Below are 21,245 nucleotides of genomic sequence, written 5' to 3' on the forward strand. Positions count from 1 at the left end.
GAATCTGAATCGAAGTTCCTCTTCCCTCTATCTAAAACATAAACATCTTTCTTTCCCTCCCTCATTCCAGATGTTCATCTCCTTCCCTTCAGATTGATCAAAACATTTTCCATCTTCTTTACTTTTTTCCTCCCCCCGAGTCTATATAAAAGACAAGTCACTAATAGTCTCCATCAATCTTCATTGTATGTGCACACACATACATTTTTGGCACATTTATCTTGCAGTAATTTAATCCGAGGCAGCTCACTTTCCCCTCTTTTTTCCGTTTGATTTTTGGTTTTTCAAAGATTATAAATCTATAAAAACGCACCGCCTATGTTTTCTTTGAACCTACGTATCTATCTCATAAATTTATTAAATTTCCAGATTTGAATCTGATTTCAGAACTGACAGAAAACCTACGCGAACGGCGGCCCGACGGCATGACGGCCGAAGCAGATTTGCTCGAAGGATACGATGAGGTAAGAGAGAGATAGAGAGTGTCAGTTGTATCTGATTTAGTTATGTTACAACAATTTTTGAAATGGAGGACGGACGAGAGGAGTCGACCAGGTGGCTGAGTTGTGATAAGAAATTGATGGGAAAGTAGAGAAGAAAGTTGAAAGTGTGAAATGGGATAAAATAATTGTAGACAACAAATTTTTAAAAATATTAGACTTGCAAAACAAGTCTAGACCTTGATTTTCATAGAAGGAGAGAGTGCAGACAGCGAGAGTGTCTAGCCGTCTGCAGCCTCTTTCTCTCTCCCACCTCTTTTCCATCGCCAAAGGGCGCCAGACCATCATTTTTTGTCCTACTATTACCAAATTTGGTGAGTATACCAAACAATATATGGGCTACATTTTTGTAGTTGGCAACTTTTTTATACGAGCACTCCATAGCAAGTTACATATTGGCAGAGTAATTTCTCCCTCAAATCGTCCCATTTCAGTGCAAATAGAGTGATTTTTGAGCTGTCCCCTTAAAATTATCCCTCTAGGGAGTGTCCGTACAAAAAAGTTGTCAACTACAAAAATGAAGCTTTATGTTTGATCTACACGTCTAATTAAAATTTAATAATTCAAACAATCGATGACACCGTGACAGACGCTCAAATTTTTTTCAGAATTTCTGATTTCACTTTGAAAAAATTTCGGGCAAAACCTTGTTTTCTAAAATAATTTTTTTGATCGTTCTTTTTTTTAATTCCATCCTGAAAACGAAGACATTCAATTTTCAATTATGGTGGTGTTCCAGAACCATTAAAAATTCATGGTGACAGCACTTTTTCGCCTAAATTTATTATTCATGAAAACTGAAGGAAGCAAATATGTGTGACTAACTTGTGTCATTTTTTTTGGATTCATCGCATGAAGACATCTTCAGCATTTTTTCTCAAAATTTTTTTCTATCTCTGTCTGCAAAAAAAGATTTTTCTTTTTTTCCAAGAAAAAAGTTTCAAACCACATGTAACATTACACAAAGTTTTGTTGCGATAAGGGATCCCTCAACTCAAACATCGGTGGACATTGGACAAACAGATATTCGGACAGACATTATTATTTCTGTCGGTCCCGCTTTCTTTCCTAATAAAGTCTTTAGAAAACATTTCTTTAATTTCAAAAGAAAATTGTCAACCTTTTCAAGGACTCCAAACACATTTCCAAAGTGTCATAATAAAGAATACCAAAAAAAATCATTTTTCAAAAAAGGGTACAAAAGGGCGCCGCGAAACAGACACAGACATTAGAAAACAGGTTCGCCCCTCGTCTCGCCACCATTTCTTTTTTCTTCTTTTTTTTCCGATGCCACCTATTTGTTTGTTTGTTTGTCAATATAGGTGGTGGCGGTGTTCCGATTATTGGACTTATCGTCCAGTTTTCCAATTTTTATGAATTAAGCTATTCAGCAAATAGATGCGGTTTCATGTCCATGATACTGTGTGCAATTTTCGTTTTCTCAGAAATTTTTGAAATGTTTCCTCTCAATCTCAATTAGTTTTTCTTTTTCAGGAACTCGGCGGAAACGAGGCTCAAAAACGAGACTGCAAAGGAATCACAACAGCAGTGCTGGTGGTTGTCATCATTTTGGCAATGATATTCGCGGCGCTGGTTCTTTTTACGCCGTGTGAGTTTTTTTGTTGCGGGAAAGGGTCACACAGGGTCATAGAAAGTCCATATGAAGCATCTGTTTATTTGAAAAATTTAACTCCGGGTTGTTCGTCCACGTTCACGTGATTTGGCTGAGCGGCGACTCAATTGGCAACTGCCAAATCGTGTGAAAACGCGCTCCACTAGACTTCCGGTTTTGCGTCATATGGACTAAAAATGACTCTGTGGGTCATAGCGTAGCTAATGAAAACGAATACGTTTTAAATTTTTTGAAAAACTAAAAACCGCCCATGTTTTTCAGTATTCGCCTCTGCCCACATTGGCTCAAAGCGGCTCAACATCTCTGATTTACGATCTTTACGATATCCGTATGCTGAATTTGCGTTCTCAGAAAACAATGTGGTCATGCAGAGCTGGGAAGGTGTAGAAATGGTGGAGAATGGAGTGTCTCGACTGATTTTTGGAAGAGAGAATGGGGTTAGTCAAACGAAAGTTTCAAAAATTCCAACAACAAAAACTTCAGGCTGAGATCTCACCATCCGCCGATTTGAAGTACTTTGCTCTGATGGATCACGCTGTAAACCCCGGAATGAATCCGCAAAACGAGACGTTCCATCTGAAAATAGTGAATAATAATGAGAGGTTACATTCCTTGATTCCATATGAAATTGAAGAGTTGTTTCGTGAATTGTCGGATTCCAGAATCACGCACGATATCGGTTTGCGGAAGGAGGAGTCGGTGATACAGGCGTTCAAGTGGAATGGGAAGAGAAATGATTTCGTGAGTTTAAAAAAAATTAAGTTGTGGAGGAGTAGTTACAGTAGTCTACAGTAACCTAATGACAGGCTGTAAAAATCCGTCGAAAATCTGATTTAAACAGTTTTTGTCAGTGTAAACAATTAAAAAAAAATTTTACACTGCCCGAATTTTAAATTTGAACTCAAAACATACTTTTGTATTATTGCCGTCAGTTGCATATGTACTATCAAAAATAATTTCACTTCCGTCTTTACTTCCGTATTTACTTCCGCGCAACTCTGTCAGATTCTGATGTAAACGATTTTGGTAAGTGTAAAAAATACACTGACACAAATTTTACATTGACCAAAATTTAAATTTAGTTTCCATTTGTAATTAGTGGTAACTAGTTACCTCTCAATCCGATTTCCAGGTATTCGTCGAGAGCAACAAGATCTACTACAAAAGCGCTCCTGAAGACGAGGGCTCTATCCGTGTCAGCCATGGCGGTGAAAATACAGTAGACGGATTATTTGATTGGGTTTATGAGGAAGAATTATTCGGGAAGAAAGACGCCCTCTGGTGGTCACCAAAAGGAGATCGTCTTGCATACGCCTCTTATGACAACCATCTAACAAAGAATGTCACCCTGAGAAGTTACCATCGCCTTCATTCTTACACCATTGACACAAACCTCCACTACCCAAAAACTTTTGCCAAAGTACTCCCCTCATACACATTATCAATTTGGGATAAGAAAACAGAGCAGGCAAAACAACTGGATGTACAATTGAAGGATAGTCTCTCCTATCACTATTTGCTCGCCGTGAAATGGGTGGATATAAATGGAACTGATCGACTGGTGTCTGTCTGGACTAACAGGTACCAAAACGAAGTTGCACTGACAATATGTGATTGGGAATCCGCGATATGTCATCTGGAATTTGAATACAAGTATGCTCCAAAGCGCTGGGTGGCTCATGATGATTTCAACACTATCACTTCATACGAGGACACGCTATACTTCTTACTCCCACACGATATCCGTGGAAACGCCTACCAACAAATTGCAACACTCCGCTTGTCTACCGGAAACCCTCGGACCCCTCAATTTTTGCAATTGGGAGCGTTCGATGTCACCTCAATCGACGGAATCAACAAGGAGACCAAGACACTCTACTACCACGCGGCCGCTCCAAGACCCCAACAACGCAGCCTATTCTCATTTAATCTTGCCGGAGATAGCAGTCGTATGGCGAAATCGAATGTGAACTGTTTGACGTGCACTATTACTAATTGCACTTGGGCTCAGGCGCAGATAGACGAAGAGATGAAAAAGGCCATTGTTTCATGTAAAGGACCAGTAGCTCCCCATACAACTATTGTAAATTTGACGAGGAATTTGGATAAGGAGGAAACAGAGTGTGAGTTGAAAATTAAAAGATTTAGATTATACTTTAAAGCCGGGCCGGCGCTTAACTTGCTTGAAACGCAATCTTATGGGCTGAAAATTATACCAAAATGTAGATCTCGGCGAGGTCTATCTCTTTAACATGGGCCGGATATCGGATCGGTAATGTGCCGCGAAAAAGGCCAAAAAAACCATTCTAGCCTGGCCTGCGGATTATAGTATAGTCATAGAGCTTGCCGAGATCTATATTTTGGTATTCTTTTCAGTCCATAACACTGTGTTTAAAGCGAGTTACGCGCCGGCCAGTGTCGGCCCGTTTCGGCCCGGTTCGCAAGATTGATCTGGACATTCTCTCAACTTTCAACATTCCAGATTCCGAACTACTCGAAGACCGCACCTACCAGACACGTTTCGAAGATGCCGGCTTACCAGTGATCATTTCTGATAAATTTCAAATCTCGGATGACTACGGTAACTCAATTTAAGATCTCTGATTCTTAATTCTTAATTTTGTTTCCAGTTGCCCTTACCAAACTCTCCATTCCTAAAGACGTCTACGCTCGTGAGAAGACTCGTGCCATTCCTGTAATCGTTCATGTCTATGGAGGACCTAACGATCAGAATACCAAAGATGCCACTCAGATTGGAATCGAGGAAATCGTGGCGTCAGGGCAGCAAGTAGCGATTCTGAGAATCGATGGAAGAGGAAGTGGAGGCAGAGGTTGGAAGTATCGGTCAGCGGTCTATGGTCAGCTGGGTACGGTAGAGGTGGAAGATCAGTTGAAGGTTATCAAGTGAGTCTAAAAGTTCGTTGGGGTGCATTTGCAACTTTTTTAATTTCAGGGTGGTCCTTAAAGCCTACAAACATCTGCTGGATCCAAACCGAGTCGCAGTTTTTGGATGGTCCTATGGAGGTTTTATGACACTTTCCATGGTTAACGAGGCAGCAGAGAACTTTTTCAAATGCGCGATTTCAGTGGCTCCAGTGACTAATTTTGCGTACTATGGTAGGAATTAAGTCGGGGGTGTCAAACTGAAATTATTTTTGCAGATGCCACCTACACCGAACGCTACATGGGGGATGCACCGTTGGCGTCATACAGTGACGTCACGCGGAAACTAGACAACTTCAAAACAACGAGGCTTCTGTTGATGCATGGCTTGCTTGATGGTAGGTCCTAGAAATTTAAATCCCAAAAATTCCTAAAAGTTTTGTTTCAGACAACGTACACTTCCAAAACAGTGCCATTCTTATTGAGGAGCTTCAAAATCGAGGAATCGATTTTGACTTGATGGTCTACCCGAATCAAGCGCATTCCCTGTCAAGCAGGACCGCGCATGTCGTCGGGAAGATGTCTCAATTTTTGAAACAATGCTTTGCTACAGAAAAGTAGAAAGAATACATTTGATTAGGGGCAACAATTTGCATTACGGGTCGAAACATGCTTGCTTTTTGATTTCAAAAAAAATTAAAATGTTTATTGATTCATTGATTCTTACAACTATAATAATATTAATGAAGTATTGAATAATGTTTATTATGAAGTAATCACCGATGTCACAGGTTTAGGAGTTGGGTCGCTTCGAAAATAACACCTTATTTTTTCTGAAAGTGTTGTCTAGAGTATATCAAAGTTCTGTGGTAAAATTACCTTTGATAACCGTCTTGTATTCGGTGACAATCAACATGAACGCAATACTATCGAATGGGCTATAGACACCAATCATTGTAAAACACCACCCGGTCTGCCAATCAATATCAATACCAAACACAGGCGGGATTAATGGACTCAACAGAATTGGAGCAATCGGCATGACTAGAAATATAGTTGGCCCCAAACTCTGAGCAACTAGGGCTCGAAACAATTGAATCTGAAGGCGTCTATTAGTTGCGGAGAACTTTTGCAGCTCTTTTTTCATATTGAAATGCATTTTGAATCCACAAAACAACATGATGGAGTAGTGAGAGCAAACGAGGAATGAGCATGTTAGAAGAACAGATAAGTAGTTCCAGCAAATTTCTCCAGTTGGAGTATAAGGTATGATAACAAGGCGAGGGGTCTCAGAGACGACGAGATTGTATTTTTGAAGCATTAGGGATTTGCAAGTTGAACGTTTCTATGAGAGGTTGTTAGAAATGCGCGCCACTAAAATTACTTGAAAACTTCATCCGACTCTTTATCCGCCGGACATAATAAATAAAGAGTAACCACGTAAAATGCTGCCGGAATCCAAGGAAAAATAATCATGAGTATACTCTTCAGCCCCCTCAACTCTTTTATTTTCTTTGTATCAAACAAACACAGATGTCGATAAACAAATTGTATTGTGATAAATGATATAATTTGAATATAAAACCCGGCCCACACTGATATCAAGAACTTCAGGAATGTCTTCGATTCTATCCAGTTATTTAAACTAAAATAGCATAGAGCATTGCTCAAATTATGTGAAAACGGTTTTGCCACAATTTCCAAAGCAGTGAATAATATTCCACATATTGAAAATAAAATCACCATGAGTTTATAGGTTCCAACCAATTTTTTAATGTGAAAAATTGTTAGGTAGATCAAAACGAAATTGGCAAAGAAACTGAAACAAAATCCGATTTTGGTGAAGACACTCGACAGCTCGTAGGCCAACATTTTCAGAATAGAGTAGGTGTGTATAGTGAAAGGATGTTGTGACGGAACTGTGTGTTCTAGAAAACGGATATTGCATAACCAAAAAGTAGACTCTCATATTTGCAGTACGGGGAAACAAGTTCACTAACAGAAAATTTCCGCCTAGTTTTCCTGATTGAAAGTTTTTTTTTCTATCGGCTCCGCCTTTGGTATTGGCACCTCTTCTGATATCATTGTTGAATATTGAAATCGATTGGAAAGTTGTGTACTTTTATCTGCAGGTTAGCATGTACCCACCATTTGATAGTATTGCTTATACATACTGTGAAAAAAATAAAGTTTCGACAAGGATTATCAAAAAAAATTTTGCGGGCTGGAACACGCAAGTGCATGAAGTTGTGGGCGGAGCTTAAATTGCAAGCTTAAATAAGCGGCGCGGTTCTAATTCCAGTTGTTTTTTCCAAATTAAGAACCGCGCCGCTTGCAGTTTAAGCTCCGCCCACAACTTCATGCACTTGCGTGTTCCAGCCCGCGAATTTTTTTTTGAAAATCCTTGTCGAAACCTTATTTTTTTCACAGTATGTTAATTGTTTTATAGAGAATATATGAAACTTTTAGTGTGAGAAAAGATCTTTTGTGTTCTAAAATGAGCAAGGTCCATTTGAACACTCGGGCAACTTGTTTAAGAGATAAACTTTCTAAAACTTGATCAAAAATCAAACTATTTCATTCACGAGCAACACACAAATCTCGTCCCGTTTTATTATGAGAGCCAACTTTTCCAGTGAGCCAACTGTTCCTTGGGTCAAGTTGTTTCGATTGACGAATAGATGGCAGGAGATGAGCACAACATCTTCATGTTGAAAAAGAGAGTATCAAAAATCATAAGAACATCGTTCTGGACTGACTTTAATGCAATTATTCATTGTATATAGAAGTTTGGAGATAACAGAAGAAGAGCAATTACATCAATGGAATTTTAATATTATAGTGGTTTCGAAAAATAATATATATATATATAAATTATTTATTGTAATAATTTTGCCGTTTTAATAAAGGTTTTGTGATAACTGCAATGGTTTCTGATCATTCTGAGTCCAGGAAAAAAGTATGACCATCTTTAAACAATTCCCTCAAAATTGCATTTCTTGACCCGGTCATTCAGTGAAAGATAACGCTGAAAATAAATTCTAACTTTCTTAGAATATAATTATCCTCTACTCACTTCCTTAAGCTTCTCCCATTCGTTGACACCACAAACATCGGTAACTGCTTTTTTAAAGCAATTATCCTTTCCGAAAAGGTTACTGCATGTTTCCGTAATATCTGATTTTTCAAACAAGTCCTGTTGAATCTGGAAGGGGTTATAATCCTTAACACATTTTGATTCGGTTTTATCAAGTTTTTCATCACAACTTTTAAATTCGGTGGCTCCAAACTCAATGAGAGTGCAGACTGAATTCATGTAAGCGAATCCTTTTTTTGTCTCTTCATCTTGCATTGCTCCACAGTGTCCTAGAGTACGAGTGCAGTCTTTAAGAGCATCACACGATTTTCTAAATTCTTTTATCTGATCCTCATTGTCATCATCGAGATTCTTAACTTGCGCTCCAAATTCCTTTGCGCGCTGGAAAAATACTTCTGCATTGTTATAATGCAATACTGGGATCGAAAAAGTATTCATGCATGTTTGGGCAGAAAGATAATAACCCTTGTCTGTCCAGGTAAGGTTCTTACTTACCAATCCACACGACACTGCATGGTGCTTATCCGCCAATGAGCAATCCCCAGCTAAAACACCTCCGGTTCCCTCAAAATTGCATTTCTTGACGCGGTCATTCAATGAAAGATAACGCTGAAAATAAAGTCTAACTATCTTAAAATATAAATATTATGTACTCACTTGCTTAAGTTTCTCCCATTCGTTGGCACCACAAGCATCAGTAACTGCCTTTTTGAAGCAATTATCCTTTCCAAAAAGGTTACTGCATGTTTCCGTTATATCTGATTTTTCAAACAAGTCCTGTTGAATCTGGAAGGGATTATAATCCTTGACGCATTTCGATTCGGTTTTATCAAGTTTATCATCACAACTCTTGAACTCGGTGGCTCCAAACTCAATGAGAGTGCAGATCGAATTCATGTAATCGAACCCTTTCTTTGTGTCTTCATCTTGCATTGCTCCACAGTGCCCAAGAGTACGAGTGCAGTCTTTAAGAGCATCACACGATCTTCTAAATTCTTTCATCTGATCTTCATTGTCATCATCAAGATTCTTAACTTTCTCTCCAAACTCCTTGGCGCGCTAGAAACATTCTTCTACTTTGTTATAATACAAAACTGGAATCCAAAACGTATTCAAGCATGTTTGGGCAGAAATATAATAGCTCTTGTCTGTCTAGGTAAATTTCTTACTTACCAATCCACACGAAATTGCATGGGATTTATCCGCCAATGAGCAATTCCCAGCCAACACACTTGCTCCATGAACACTGACTATGAATATAAATCCGATGAAGACAAGTTTGAGTAAATTAGTCATTTTCTGAAAGAAAAATGCCAATATTATGCAGAAAATAAAAATGAAAAGAAAAACGTGATTTTTTGAAAAAATTTGTCTGCCGGGACATTCTTTTAAACGAGTGACTCCTGGAAGTGCGAGAAGTGAAAGACAACTGTCCATCTGAACCGGCATGTTTTCGGTCTTCTAGGTCAACAGTTGGCATCATTAATTTCTAAACTAGTAGAACAGTATGTTGAGAATTTAACAGAGTAATTTCAAATATTAAAACCTTTTAAAAACGAAGAGAAGATTGATTTAGAGTAGGCGTGTCAGAACCAGGTTGAACTGAGAGGACAGTATCAGGACAGTCTTGAGAACACGGGAAAAATTGGTTTTGTAATGGATACGAAAAGCCAGCGGGCAAAACCAAACTGTCTTGCTTAGAACAGCGATCATCGACTTTTTTATTCGGGAAACAATTCACATTTTCTTCAGAGTTTCTACAATAAATAAATGACAGGCAAGTGCTTCTACCTCAACTGCAATGGATTTCAAGGACACGACTGCCGGACGTCACTGAACAAAGAAGATTAGTGATAAAATTACTAATATATTTAGAAGTGACAAGTTTCTCCGTAACCTCCCATAACCTCCCCCATAACCCGTCCCGATAACCGAACGACAACTGTTTTTACATAAAAAATGTTTTTATTATAAAAAATAATTAAGTAAAAATGATAGTGCAAGTAGTGAAAAATATTTAGAAAATTATAAGCACGGTTTCTGTAGAATAATAGTTTTATGTGATTCGGAAGATTTGATGTTCATTAAAAGAAATTCAGAGTCAGTGAAAAATGAACATATCAATAAACTTGATCGATTGCAGTCCCTCTCGCACAGACTTCCACAACCACACAGTAACAATCAACGCTCGAACCGTATACGTTCAACTCTGTCGACTCGTCGATTGAAATTGTTACACATTTTCTGAATTCTTTATGGCTGATAAGAATCATAGCTCAACTACTCACTTGTCATTCAACATTGTTTTTCTGGCATACTCTTTTGAAGGAAGAAGATCAAACACTAATTCGACGGATGAAGTGTGGTTTGCCATCAACATACTTCCAATCGGTCTATTGGCTCTTTTCGATACTTGGTTACAGTAGTACGCAACCTCTTCACTGGATATTGTTGACTCAATTCGGATGAACTCACAATTCCATTCTGATACTATTTTTGTGTTGATTCTGTCCGAAATTTTCACTGTCACGTGTTTCGCCATTTTCAGCTGAAATGATGACTAGAAATTATGATCATTTTTAAAACTTGAAACTTACAGTGTCTGCTCGAACTGTAGTATCTACTTTCACAAGGTCAACTGGTTCATTTGTTGGGAACCATGCAGCAGTTCTGTTTACAATCAAATTTTTGATAGTAATTGGAATGCATTTCGAAATGAACTCTGGTCCGGCCTGAAAATTGTTACAGATTGAAATAAAGAAAATAAACAAAACACACTCACAGTCAACTCAACATTCTTGATGTGCGTCCCCTTTCTGCTTAAATGATACAACAAAAACTTCTCCGCTGCCTGTTCGGGTCCCAAACAGGTAAGCCATTCAACACTATTCTCCGTGCATTCGTTTGTCATTAACATCTTATTTCCCTCATGCTCCCAAAAATAAAACGAAAAAGAATCAATACTCATAATAATACCGTTTCGAGCCATACTAATCAGCTTGACTAGTTCGAGGTGATAAGGCAAATTTTCTTCCATTTTTCTGATTGCTGGGCACATGGCATGGAGACGTTTCCTGAAATAGATATTTACAACTGGAATTGAGCTAATGCGTGAGACAAACTGACCTCTTCCCAAAACTGATATACTCCAGGACTACATTGGAAGACTGATAAGCCAGTGGTTTATCTGGAGGCATTTTGGAATAGCTGAAAAAGTGGAAGTCAGTAAAGATTCTTTACTAAAAATAGAATAGAAAAAGCGGAAAGAGAACTATGACTTTAGTTCTCAACGAGTAATGTGGCGGACAAAATCTTTGCTGCCTCGGGAGTACATTACACCTACATCTCGTTGTTCCCTTCCAATGTTCCTCAGTGGTGGCCGAATGTCGGGTCACCAACCAACTGTCCGCTCCGCCAGACACCAATAACACAATAGGTGAGATCTCTGTGGACTCGCAGCCCTTCTGCGACACCGTTACTTCTCGGTCTCTCCTCCCTTTAGACGAGCATAAAACTGCTCTCAGCACACATGGAATTATACCTCATTAGCCAACTCATTACACTGATTGCTATTTGAGAAGCCACCAATTCAGCGCTGCTCACTCATTAACCTAATAATTCTTTTTCGAAAACCTATGCAGAGCACCCATAAAAATGCTCTTTTTTCTACTCTATGAACTTCTTTGTCCGGATTGATGATTATCGAAAAAATACATTTATTCAAAATAAATTTGTCTTGTAAAGTGGATCGTATATGCGACGCTCCCCATCAACAGAACGACAACTGTTTCTAAATAAAAAATGTTTTATTATAAAAAAAACAGTATAAATGATAGTGAAAATAGTGAAAAGTAAGAATATCAAAAATTTTGATCGATTGCAGTCCCTCTTGCACATACATCCACAACCACCATGAAAAACTGAACGCTCGAACTGTATACGTTCAACTCTGTCGACTCGTCGATTGAAATTGTTACACATTGTCTGAATTCTTTGTGGATGATGAGAATCATAGCCCAACTACTCACATGTCATTCAACATTGTTTCTCTCGCATACTCTTTTGAAGGAAGAAAATCAATCAGGTGTTTCACTGGTGGAACGTGCACTGCCATCAACCTACTTCCAATCGGTCTATCGGTTCTTTTCGATACTTTGTTACAGTAGTCCGCAACCTGTTCACTGGACATCCCTGACTCAATTCGGATGGACTCACAATTCCATTCAGATAGTATATCTGTGTTGATACTGCTATAAATTCTCACTGTCACGTGTTTTGCCATTTTCAGCTGAGAGTATGACTAGAAATTATGATCATTTTTGAAACTTGAAACTTACAGTATCTGCTCGAACTGTAGTATCTACTTTCACATTTTCAATTGGAATGTTTGTTGGGAACCATGCAGCGGTTCTGTTCACAATCAAATTTTTGATAGTAACTGGAATGCATTTCGAAATGAACTCTGGTCCGGCCTGAAAATTGTATTGCATTAAAATGAAGAAAAAAACAAAATAGACTTACAGTCAATTCAACATTCTTGATGTGTGTTCCCTCTCTGCTTAAATTATACAACAAAAACTTCTCCGCTGCCTGTTCGGGTCCCAAACAGGTAAGCTGGTCAACATCTTTATACGTCGAAAGGTTTATCATACGCATCATATTTTCTCTAAAACAAAATGAATAAGAATCAATACTAATGATGACATCGTCTTGCTCTATACTATCCAGCCTGACTAATTCGAGGTGATAAGGCAAATTTTCTTCAATTTTTCGGATTCCTGGGCACATAGCATAGAAGTGTTTTCTGAAATAGATATTTACAACTGAAAGTGGGCAATAAAAAACTGACCTCTTCCCAAAACTGGCATACTCCAGGACTACTTTGGCCGACAGATAAGCCAGTGGTTTGCTTTGAGACATTTTGGAATAACTGAAACAATGGAAGTCAGTAAAGAAAGAAGAGAAAAAGAAAAAAGAAAAAAGAGCTTCAGTTCTCAGCAAGTAGTGTGGTGGACAAGAACTTTGCGGCCTTGGCGGTCTATCGCCTATTACACTATTTCCTTCTAATGTTCCTCAGTGGTGGTCGAATGTCGGGTCACCAACCAGCTGTCTGCCAGAAACAAAAAGCATAATGGAGGAGATCGACACCGTTACTTCTCAGGTCTAATTTGTTACTTGAAACTATGGACCGGAAGGTATTTATATGTGTTTATATGGATTGAAATTTTGACAAAGATAATGTGTTTTTGGCGTGTTTTTCAGTATTAAAACTGTTTATGATGGGCGATATTCGAATGAGCAATGTTCAAGAAAACATAGTGAACCGCTACGTAGACTTCATATTCTTCATTTTTCCCCAGTCAAACCTCAAAAACATTTTTTTCATGAGGTGGTATGAAATTGTATTTATTTTTGCTAAAATTGAATTTTGCCTCAGTTTAACTATCAACTCATTTTTAATCTACTTGACAGTCTTTCATGTGAAATCCGTAACTGGCTTTTATAAAAAAATTATCGTGTTATTTGCAATACAAGGAATTTTGCTCTCAGGACTGGAGATTATTGGAAGACCATTCGTCCATAACTATAACAAAGCAATGATATTTTTTAGTCTTAGCACGTGGTTCGAGTCTTATTTATTAATACAAATTATGGTCGCAATGTTGGGTGGAATGTACGTCTATGTGCTAGCTGTACAGTTTTTATATAGATATTTTTATTTGTTCAATGTAGCGATGATTCACGCATTCAAAGGGATAAAACGTTTGGTCTGGATGATGTACCCCTTCTTGGGTGGGATGTTGACGAGTCTCACTCTTTTGTTATGCTTACCTGAGGAGTATTCAGATGAGTATGAAAGGTAACAAATAGTTGTTTTTCTTCTTTATTGAAAATGTATACATTCATTTTTTATAGAATATCTTTTATTGAAAATAACAACAGAAACATATCCGATACCCCACGATTCAGTATAATTATATTTAATGACAACTTCTCTATCAGATGGAAAAACGCGACATTCGTCATTTTTGCAGTACTAATTGTTATTTTTCATTTCGGAGTTGTTCTATATTGTGGACTGAAAATGCATTACCACATGAAAGATCAGGTACAACAGTTGTCGATTAAAAATCAAGAGCTAGAGAAGCAATTTTTCAAAGCTCTCGTTGTCCAGGGCCTAGGACCCACAGTTTTCCTCTTCCTGCCAGTTATTCCTATAATTGGCCCAATTTTAGTACCTTTTCTGAATATTGAAGTGGATTGGCAAACGGGCTTAATCTACCCGTTGATCGGTTTATATCCGCCGATGGATATTATTGCTTTTATGCTGATTGTCGCAGAGTATAGAAATATTATAAAACGTTTTGTTTTTTGCTTCCATTGAAAACATTGCTATGAAAGTTTTAGAATTTACCAGTTTCAAAAACAAATTTTTCGTCCTGTAGACATAAATAATTCTTGACACGGAAGCATATTATATTCCCGAAAGGCAACGGTTCCTAGAATAAAACTGTTTTGTGAAACAGCCTAATGTCTACTGGCAAACAAGATATTATCATTATTTCTATTTTTTTACTCTAACAATGTTACCCAGTTTTCTCCAATATATCGGACCGGATTTTAACTTCACACTGTCTTATGTCATTCACAATGGCTTCGAGTTGGACCAGGATTTTTATGGGTGTTCTGGGGGTGTTCCAGAGTCAAATCACCACCGGAGACAATACTGGGGAGTCTACTTTATCACTGTCGGGATTCTCATTTTAATTCTGTACTCCACTTGTCTCATAGCAATTGCAAAAAGTGACCAAATGAAAACTTCCGCTTATAAAACCATGTTGTTCCTCGGTATCTGTGATCTATCTTCCACCATGATCCATTCCGTCGCAACTGGAATTCTTGGGTACAATGGAATTGGTTTCTGTGACTATCCTCGTCTAATTTTCACCCTTGGCTCCATCGGGTTGGGCTCCTGGATGGGATGTTGTATCTCCAGCATGGTCTTGGCGTTTATCAGAATTTGTGACTTGAATTCACAAATAAAAATGAGAAAATGCTTCGCTGGTTGGAAAATTTATGTGATCCTATTGGTGTTTTTCATGTATAGTTTGTACGCCATGTTTCTATCAAAGCCTGTGATTTTTAACCCCGTTTATATGTCATGGTTTTTCGATCCCGGTGTTGGAAAGGATGTAAGTGCGCCCTAATAAAATTTCCGGCTGAAAAAAATGAAAAACATTCCAGCCCACTCTTTACATAAACGTTATCCATACTTTCAATAATATTATGATGGCTGTCAGCACTCTAGTTTTCTATGGTTATCTGGCAATTGTTTTTTTAAAGGAGTCGAGATCAAGTGCAACAAAAAAATTGACTAAAATGCAGGTTACGGTAAGCTCCTTAGACTATACAGTACTCCAAAATTATTTCTTCAGATTCTCCTCCAAACATTTTTCTTCTGCATATTCCATGCCATCGGTGCCGCGATATACGCCTACATGCAATTTTTCGAATCTTCTGAGTTCATAGTTCTTGTTGGGCATCTGGCATGGCAGTCTAGTAGTGGTACGGTTTCAAAACGTCTCGGTTTTAAAACGGTAAACTCATTTCAGGCTCCGTTTGTATGGTCTACCTGACACTCAACCGTACAATCCGAAGATCCGTCGTGAAACTGGTGTGCTCTAGGAAATACAATGTGGAGAACCACGCCCCATCTATAATCTCGGTGCATCCTAGAAGTCGAGCGAATAGTAGTATGTTTGAGATGTCTAATTTTCATCATTTTCATTGATCTCTGATGCACGCATTCAAAAAGGAAAAATGTTTTTGTTATACAAATGTTTTTCTATAGAGGCACAAACTAACAACCTATAATCTAGTTTTCTCAGTTTCTCTCCTTATGAAACTTGAGTATAAAGCAGATGCCAAACATAGAATATTGATATTTTGAGCTCTTGATAATGTCTGAAATCACCAACATCACCAGCTTTTTTTTCAATTTTTTTACCGCTGATGAAATTGAAACCTTGATTAACCAATTACGAGTTATCTTTCGAATAATTGCTATCCCATACATTACATTGGTTATCCTGTCTCTTGCCCTAATCCCAGCATTCCTTCGAAGAAAACATCACATAGACAACTTAGAATCTTGGAAAAAACTACAAGAGTATCCGGTGATCAACCACGCGTTCTATGTAATAAAAAACCCTTTATACATCGGATTCTTACTGGTACAATGTGCACTTTTCCCAATTGCCGTGTATATGGTAATGAGCTCCAGCTGGGACAATTCATTAATGCTGTGAGTTGTTGTAAAACAAAACAAAACTAGCCATAACATTCATTTCAGAATCCTTGCCACTGTCGAATCCCTTGTTTTCCTGGTCGGCTATTATATTGTTGGCTTGTTTATTCATGTGTACCTGGTGTTGATGGCTTATGAGATTGCAATGGCCACAAATGACAAATTATTGGATGAGCAAGCTGCCAAGAAGAAAATCTGGATCAAAAGTCTTTATGCTCTTTTCATTGGGAAGGATTCCCTATTGAAACTAGTATTGTTTCTCTTTGATTGCGCTCTTGTTAGCTACAATCCGGAGTTGAAATACATGCAAATATCGGATGTAGCTGGAACAATTTTCACTGTGACTATTCATCTTATGGTACCTGCGGCGCTTGTAACATCAATTCTGATGAAGTGTTCAAAAAAAAACCCTCTGCAACGTCTTATGTTTTGGCAGGCTATAATTGTCACGATAATTACCTTGGTAAGGTTAATTAATTGACAAGATCAATCTCAAATTTTCAGGCAGATTTTGCAGTGATTGGCGTTTTTCTTTTGGTAGATCACCGACGAAATATTCATTTTCTCATAAAGTTGCTTGGAGCGACTAGTATGGCACTACCACTTATTATCCAGGCAACTACAATTATTTGCTTCAAGAAAAACTGAGAAATCTAATAGCGTCATGTGACATGAAATCACTTTGGAAGATAGAAATTTCTCATAAATATATTCATCTTAATTAAAATCGATCAATAAAACTTGCAAAATTATAATCCCGAACATCTCTCAACGACATTGCGATTTGATGCACAACACGCAGACATCGTTGATAGCGACAATATCGGCAGCGTGTGTCCAACGGACAGTTCCCTCCAGTCTCACATGTTTCGATACTGACACCAGCTCGATGGAAACGACGGAAAAGCGCTATGCAGGCGTTGCAGACATGGAGCTGAAGAGAAAATAGAAATACTCTCTTTTTTTATTAGCATGGCACGTTTCTTACAACCGCGCTCTAGCAAAAACAGAAGAAAATTGTGTGCAAAATTGAGAGACTTAGAGAAAACAAGAACATTTTTCGAGAGCATTTCGGTGGAACGCAGTTGTAAAAACTGTGCCGAGCTAACATGAACAGAAAAAGTTGAACTCACTCTGTAGGTGTATCCGTATCCCATCCGTACGCAGGCATCGCATTGGCGGTATTCGGGCTCCATTACGGAAAAATAGTGGAAATTCTCGTCGAAAATTTCTAGTAGAAGCTATAATCTTGTCTCGTGATTTTTTTCTGTCTACATTTGTACTCTTATCTGGCTACAAAAGGTTAAGAAAATTGTTTATTTAATCCCTCAATTTCCGAAAATCACATGATGATTAAAAACGAGAAATAGTCAAATCTGCAATCGTTCCACCATAGTCACAAGCCCTGACTCCACTTTCATCCCTGCTTGAAGACACCGTTGAAAACGACAGTATTGGCACTTCATGTACCTACAATTTCCTTGGTTTTCACACATTTTGATTTCGGCAGGAGTCGAAAGACATCTTCGGAAGAATAATGCGCAAGAGTTGCAACAGGACACCTAGAAAAACATTTTTTATAATGAAGAATTACGATAATCTGAAAATAGAAATACTTTTTGTCGTGAAAGATTATTGTGCAAAATCAAAAAAAAAGAAAATATTCAGCATAAAAATGATCGAAGCAGTCAGTGCTGCCCGAACTTTCCGCTGTTGGATTTCTAGGCCAGCCCGACAGAAAATAGCTTGGCCAGCAACCAGAAAAAATTAATCAAAAATTCAAAAAACTAAAAATTCAAAAATTGACCAAAAACGTAATCGAACTCTAGTACCAATTCTCATAATGGAGTTTCGGCGAGTTCATTACCATAGTTCAAGAATTTTTTAATTCGGTCCACAACCCGCTGAGAGCGAGCGCCGGAAAGTTATGTCATTGAAAGGGTCGCAGAAAATTGGGGGCCGTGGCCTAGAAATTCGACTTCGAAAAAGTTGATTTTTTGAATTTTGACGGTATTTTCGATTATTTGTGTTGTATTTCTTCAATAATTTCGATAGAAAACGGCAAATATTGATAGAAAAACACTGAAAACTATCGAAAATAACGCCAGAAATAGCAGAATACTGAAAAAAACCAACGGAAAGTTTGGTCAGCGAGAATTTTCTAGAAATTTTACTTCTGTAAAGTTGTTCTTTCAGTATTCTGCTATTTGTGGCGTTATTTTCGATAGTTTTTAGTGTTTTTCTATCAATATTTGCCGTTTTCTATCGAAATTATTGAAGAAATACAACAAAAATAATCGAAAATACCGTCCAAATTCAAAAAATCAACTTTTTCGAAGTCGAATTTCTAGGCCACGGCCCCCAATTTTCTGCGACCCTTTCAATGACCAAACTTTCCGGCGCTCGCTCTCAGCGGGTTGTGGACCGAATTAAAAAACCTTGAACTATGAAAATGAACTCGCCGAAACTCATACATTAAAATATGAAAACATCACAACAGACCACAATACGCCTTTAAAGGCGCATATCTCAAAAGTGGGCGGCGCTATCAAAAAGTTGTCAACTACAAAAATGTAGCCCCAGATTTTATCAACAAAATCAAATAATAAAAAACTCAAAAACTGTATTCCATGTGAAAGAGACTTACCCCAAAGCGAAACGATAGAGCGATATCGTTACACACAGCACAATGAGTATGATTTGATGGGGAGGTCATGGTGGGCAGCTGAAAAATGAGTCACATTTGAAACGTAGAAAAAAAAGGGTTTCAACGTAAAGTGAGGTGAAACTAGAAAATTTCTGTACCATCAAACAATATGCATGGTCTCAATGATTCTTCGAAAAAAAACCAATAGCAAAGAATTGATAAAAGCCGATGAAAATGTGTGCACTCACTAATCCCTGCACACTTATCCGCGTCTCTCTCTCCTTCTCACGCACCTATTTTCCGTTCCTGGCAACGAGGCTGAAAAAAATATGTAGTTTGATTTTATTTAAGCTCCTTGGTTTGAAGAAACACAATCTGTTAAAAATGTATTTTCTGGAAATCTTCAAAGCGTTCCGACCAATAAGCAAAAAAGGTTTATTAGGTTCAAATCAGAAAATTATTAATTGTGCAAAAAAGCATATTTGAATGAAGAAAAGTTCAAGCAAAACATTTTATTCTCATCATGAAATACCAAAAGACTCTCGCTTATTGAGCACGAACGCGAAAAAGTCGGTGAATAACTTTTTGATTTTTGCCTCATTGTCAAACATCATTAACACTTCACCGAACTCTACAAATGTTCTGTTGATAGTGAAACATATCGAGAGGATATCAATGAATCTGGATGGTCCGGATTTTTGATATCTATGCTGACAATATTCTAGAAAAGTCGACGAATATATTTTTTGGTATTGTGAGATTCTATTTCGATTTGCTTCTGTGCAGTCGAATGCTGAAAATATTATTTATCATTATCAGTGGGGCGTGTTTTCTCTCCACCTGGATCACATATAATTATAGCGCCGAGCAGCACAAATTCTTCTTTTGTTATTTTTAACTCTATCAACCTGGCAACTATCATAAAATGGATTTTGAGTAATTTTTCTGAGCAGTCCTAAAAAATTTTCAAATTTTATATCGGGAATGAAATTATTAATCTACTACTTACCGTATACATCTGTCGAATTTCTTCTGGAAAAATATCCACGTCATCCGGATACCCTACAGTGTCACTTTTCAGACCTACTGATCTCATTGCATTGCATAACATTATAAACTGAATATAAGAGTTTTTAACGAAAGATTTGAGTTCGGATGGGGAGAGCCAATTGATAAAACTAAATCTCTTCATGAAAATTATAGCTGAGATTTGGTCCATTGTAGCCCAATCATAGAAATCTGGTTTCATCTGAGATGTTTTTTCAATGAATGTGATGGAATTAGAGAGAATAACGTCGTCAAGACCAGGGTTCTCCATTGATAAATACGTGGAAAAAGTTTGGTGTCGATCGGCGTCAAGGTATATGAGGTTTTGAAGGATTGGGGTCAGCTGGGAAGCAGGTTTTGGTGTTGTACTATTCCTTGAATTTTCATTCCAGCAACCTTGAATTCTCATTCAAGCAGTGATGCACAACTTAAATCGACACTCCCTACAGCTGACAAGATCTCCACAGTTTCCGTTCGTTCTGCACGGCTCGATTGGAGTTTTCAGGTTGCGACACCTCCGGAAGAACATCTTGCAAGCGTTGCAAGAGAGAACCTGAAAAAAGGACACTAAAATTTGAGTTCGTTCCCCAAAAACGTCTCTAAAAACTCACTGCATAGTTGAAACTGTACGTGGGTTTATCACAAACCGCACATTTATAAGAGCAGCTGGATAGTGATATCATTGTCAGAACGTGTTTTGACAAAAAAAGAGGTGTCAGACTCAAAATTATGAGAATAAGTTTCAGACGAGACGACGCCTTATATACAAGGTGTCCAACTTTTCTGATCAGACAGCTGTTCTGATCTTTGGAATGAAACATGTGACAAGTTTCAGACATGTGAATGATCTACGTAATTTTCTATGAGTAACTGAAATTTCAGATCAGAAAGGAGTCCAAAACATTTTTTTCAAAAAAAAACCCACTTTTCGAAGATGGAAAATTAAATCCGATCGAATAATAAACTACACACACATTTTTGCGGACGGAGAAACGGAAATCTAGATAACATTCGCATATTTTCTCTTCTTGACTTTACAAAAACATAAAAATTAAAGTTTGAAAAAAATTGCCGTTTTGTAAATATGAGACTTTGAACGGAAGTATAATTCTAAATCGGTGGTTTCAAGC

General features: G+C 37.8%; 9 protein-coding genes across 9 annotated transcripts; 3 read left to right on the top strand and 6 right to left on the bottom strand.

The window, feature by feature from the left end:
* Positions 1-425: 425 nt before the first annotated feature.
* On the top strand, positions 426-5,637 carry GCK72_020741 (uncharacterized protein; the record flags this gene model as incomplete). The annotated part of the gene is made up of 11 exons (XM_053733768.1): positions 426-464; positions 1,995-2,109; positions 2,395-2,570; positions 2,617-2,735; positions 2,796-2,874; positions 3,266-4,256; positions 4,616-4,714; positions 4,764-5,037; positions 5,087-5,250; positions 5,295-5,414; positions 5,465-5,637. The coding sequence occupies 11 exons, from the start codon at positions 426-428 to the stop codon at positions 5,635-5,637; spliced, it is 2,349 nt and encodes a 782-aa protein (XP_053582681.1).
* Positions 5,638-5,872: 235 nt separating this feature from the next.
* Positions 5,873-6,337, bottom strand: GCK72_020742 (uncharacterized protein; the record flags this gene model as incomplete). Its single annotated transcript, XM_003106515.2, has 1 exon — positions 5,873-6,337. The coding sequence occupies one exon, from the start codon at positions 6,335-6,337 to the stop codon at positions 5,873-5,875; it is 465 nt and encodes a 154-aa protein (XP_003106563.2).
* Positions 6,338-7,987: 1,650 nt separating this feature from the next.
* GCK72_020743 (uncharacterized protein) lies at positions 7,988-9,409 on the bottom strand (the record flags this gene model as incomplete). The annotated part of the gene is made up of 5 exons (XM_053733769.1): positions 7,988-8,044; positions 8,093-8,494; positions 8,609-8,722; positions 8,771-9,172; positions 9,287-9,409. 5 exons carry the CDS (start codon positions 9,407-9,409, stop codon positions 7,988-7,990), a joined length of 1,098 nt encoding a protein of 365 aa, XP_053582682.1.
* An 824-nt stretch (positions 9,410-10,233) lies between these two features.
* GCK72_020744 (uncharacterized protein) lies at positions 10,234-11,310 on the bottom strand (the record flags this gene model as incomplete). Its single annotated transcript, XM_003106370.2, has 5 exons — positions 10,234-10,357; positions 10,402-10,661; positions 10,711-10,845; positions 10,896-11,187; positions 11,240-11,310. The coding sequence occupies 5 exons, from the start codon at positions 11,308-11,310 to the stop codon at positions 10,234-10,236; spliced, it is 882 nt and encodes a 293-aa protein (XP_003106418.2).
* Positions 11,311-11,973: 663 nt separating this feature from the next.
* Positions 11,974-13,033, bottom strand: GCK72_020745 (uncharacterized protein; the record flags this gene model as incomplete). The annotated part of the gene is made up of 5 exons (XM_053733770.1): positions 11,974-12,097; positions 12,142-12,401; positions 12,451-12,585; positions 12,635-12,917; positions 12,963-13,033. 5 exons carry the CDS (start codon positions 13,031-13,033, stop codon positions 11,974-11,976), a joined length of 873 nt encoding a protein of 290 aa, XP_053582683.1.
* A 1,664-nt stretch (positions 13,034-14,697) lies between these two features.
* On the top strand, positions 14,698-15,905 carry GCK72_020746 (uncharacterized protein; the record flags this gene model as incomplete). The annotated part of the gene is made up of 4 exons (XM_003106458.2): positions 14,698-15,306; positions 15,359-15,505; positions 15,550-15,679; positions 15,727-15,905. The coding sequence occupies 4 exons, from the start codon at positions 14,698-14,700 to the stop codon at positions 15,903-15,905; spliced, it is 1,065 nt and encodes a 354-aa protein (XP_003106506.2).
* A 169-nt stretch (positions 15,906-16,074) lies between these two features.
* Positions 16,075-17,069, top strand: GCK72_020747 (uncharacterized protein; the record flags this gene model as incomplete). Its single annotated transcript, XM_053733771.1, has 3 exons — positions 16,075-16,418; positions 16,467-16,779; positions 16,926-17,069. The coding sequence occupies 3 exons, from the start codon at positions 16,075-16,077 to the stop codon at positions 17,067-17,069; spliced, it is 801 nt and encodes a 266-aa protein (XP_053582684.1).
* Positions 17,070-17,142: 73 nt separating this feature from the next.
* On the bottom strand, positions 17,143-17,617 carry GCK72_020748 (uncharacterized protein; the record flags this gene model as incomplete). Its single annotated transcript, XM_053733772.1, has 2 exons — positions 17,143-17,355; positions 17,555-17,617. The coding sequence occupies 2 exons, from the start codon at positions 17,615-17,617 to the stop codon at positions 17,143-17,145; spliced, it is 276 nt and encodes a 91-aa protein (XP_053582685.1).
* Positions 17,618-19,589: 1,972 nt separating this feature from the next.
* On the bottom strand, positions 19,590-20,798 carry GCK72_020749 (uncharacterized protein; the record flags this gene model as incomplete). Its single annotated transcript, XM_053733773.1, has 5 exons — positions 19,590-19,861; positions 19,909-20,023; positions 20,078-20,511; positions 20,563-20,668; positions 20,727-20,798. The coding sequence occupies 5 exons, from the start codon at positions 20,796-20,798 to the stop codon at positions 19,590-19,592; spliced, it is 999 nt and encodes a 332-aa protein (XP_053582686.1).
* Between the last annotated feature and the right edge of the window lie 447 nt (positions 20,799-21,245).

Source organism: Caenorhabditis remanei, chromosome V (genome assembly GCF_010183535.1).
Source record: "Caenorhabditis remanei strain PX506 chromosome V, whole genome shotgun sequence".
Taxonomy (NCBI): Eukaryota; Metazoa; Nematoda; class Chromadorea; order Rhabditida; family Rhabditidae; genus Caenorhabditis; species Caenorhabditis remanei.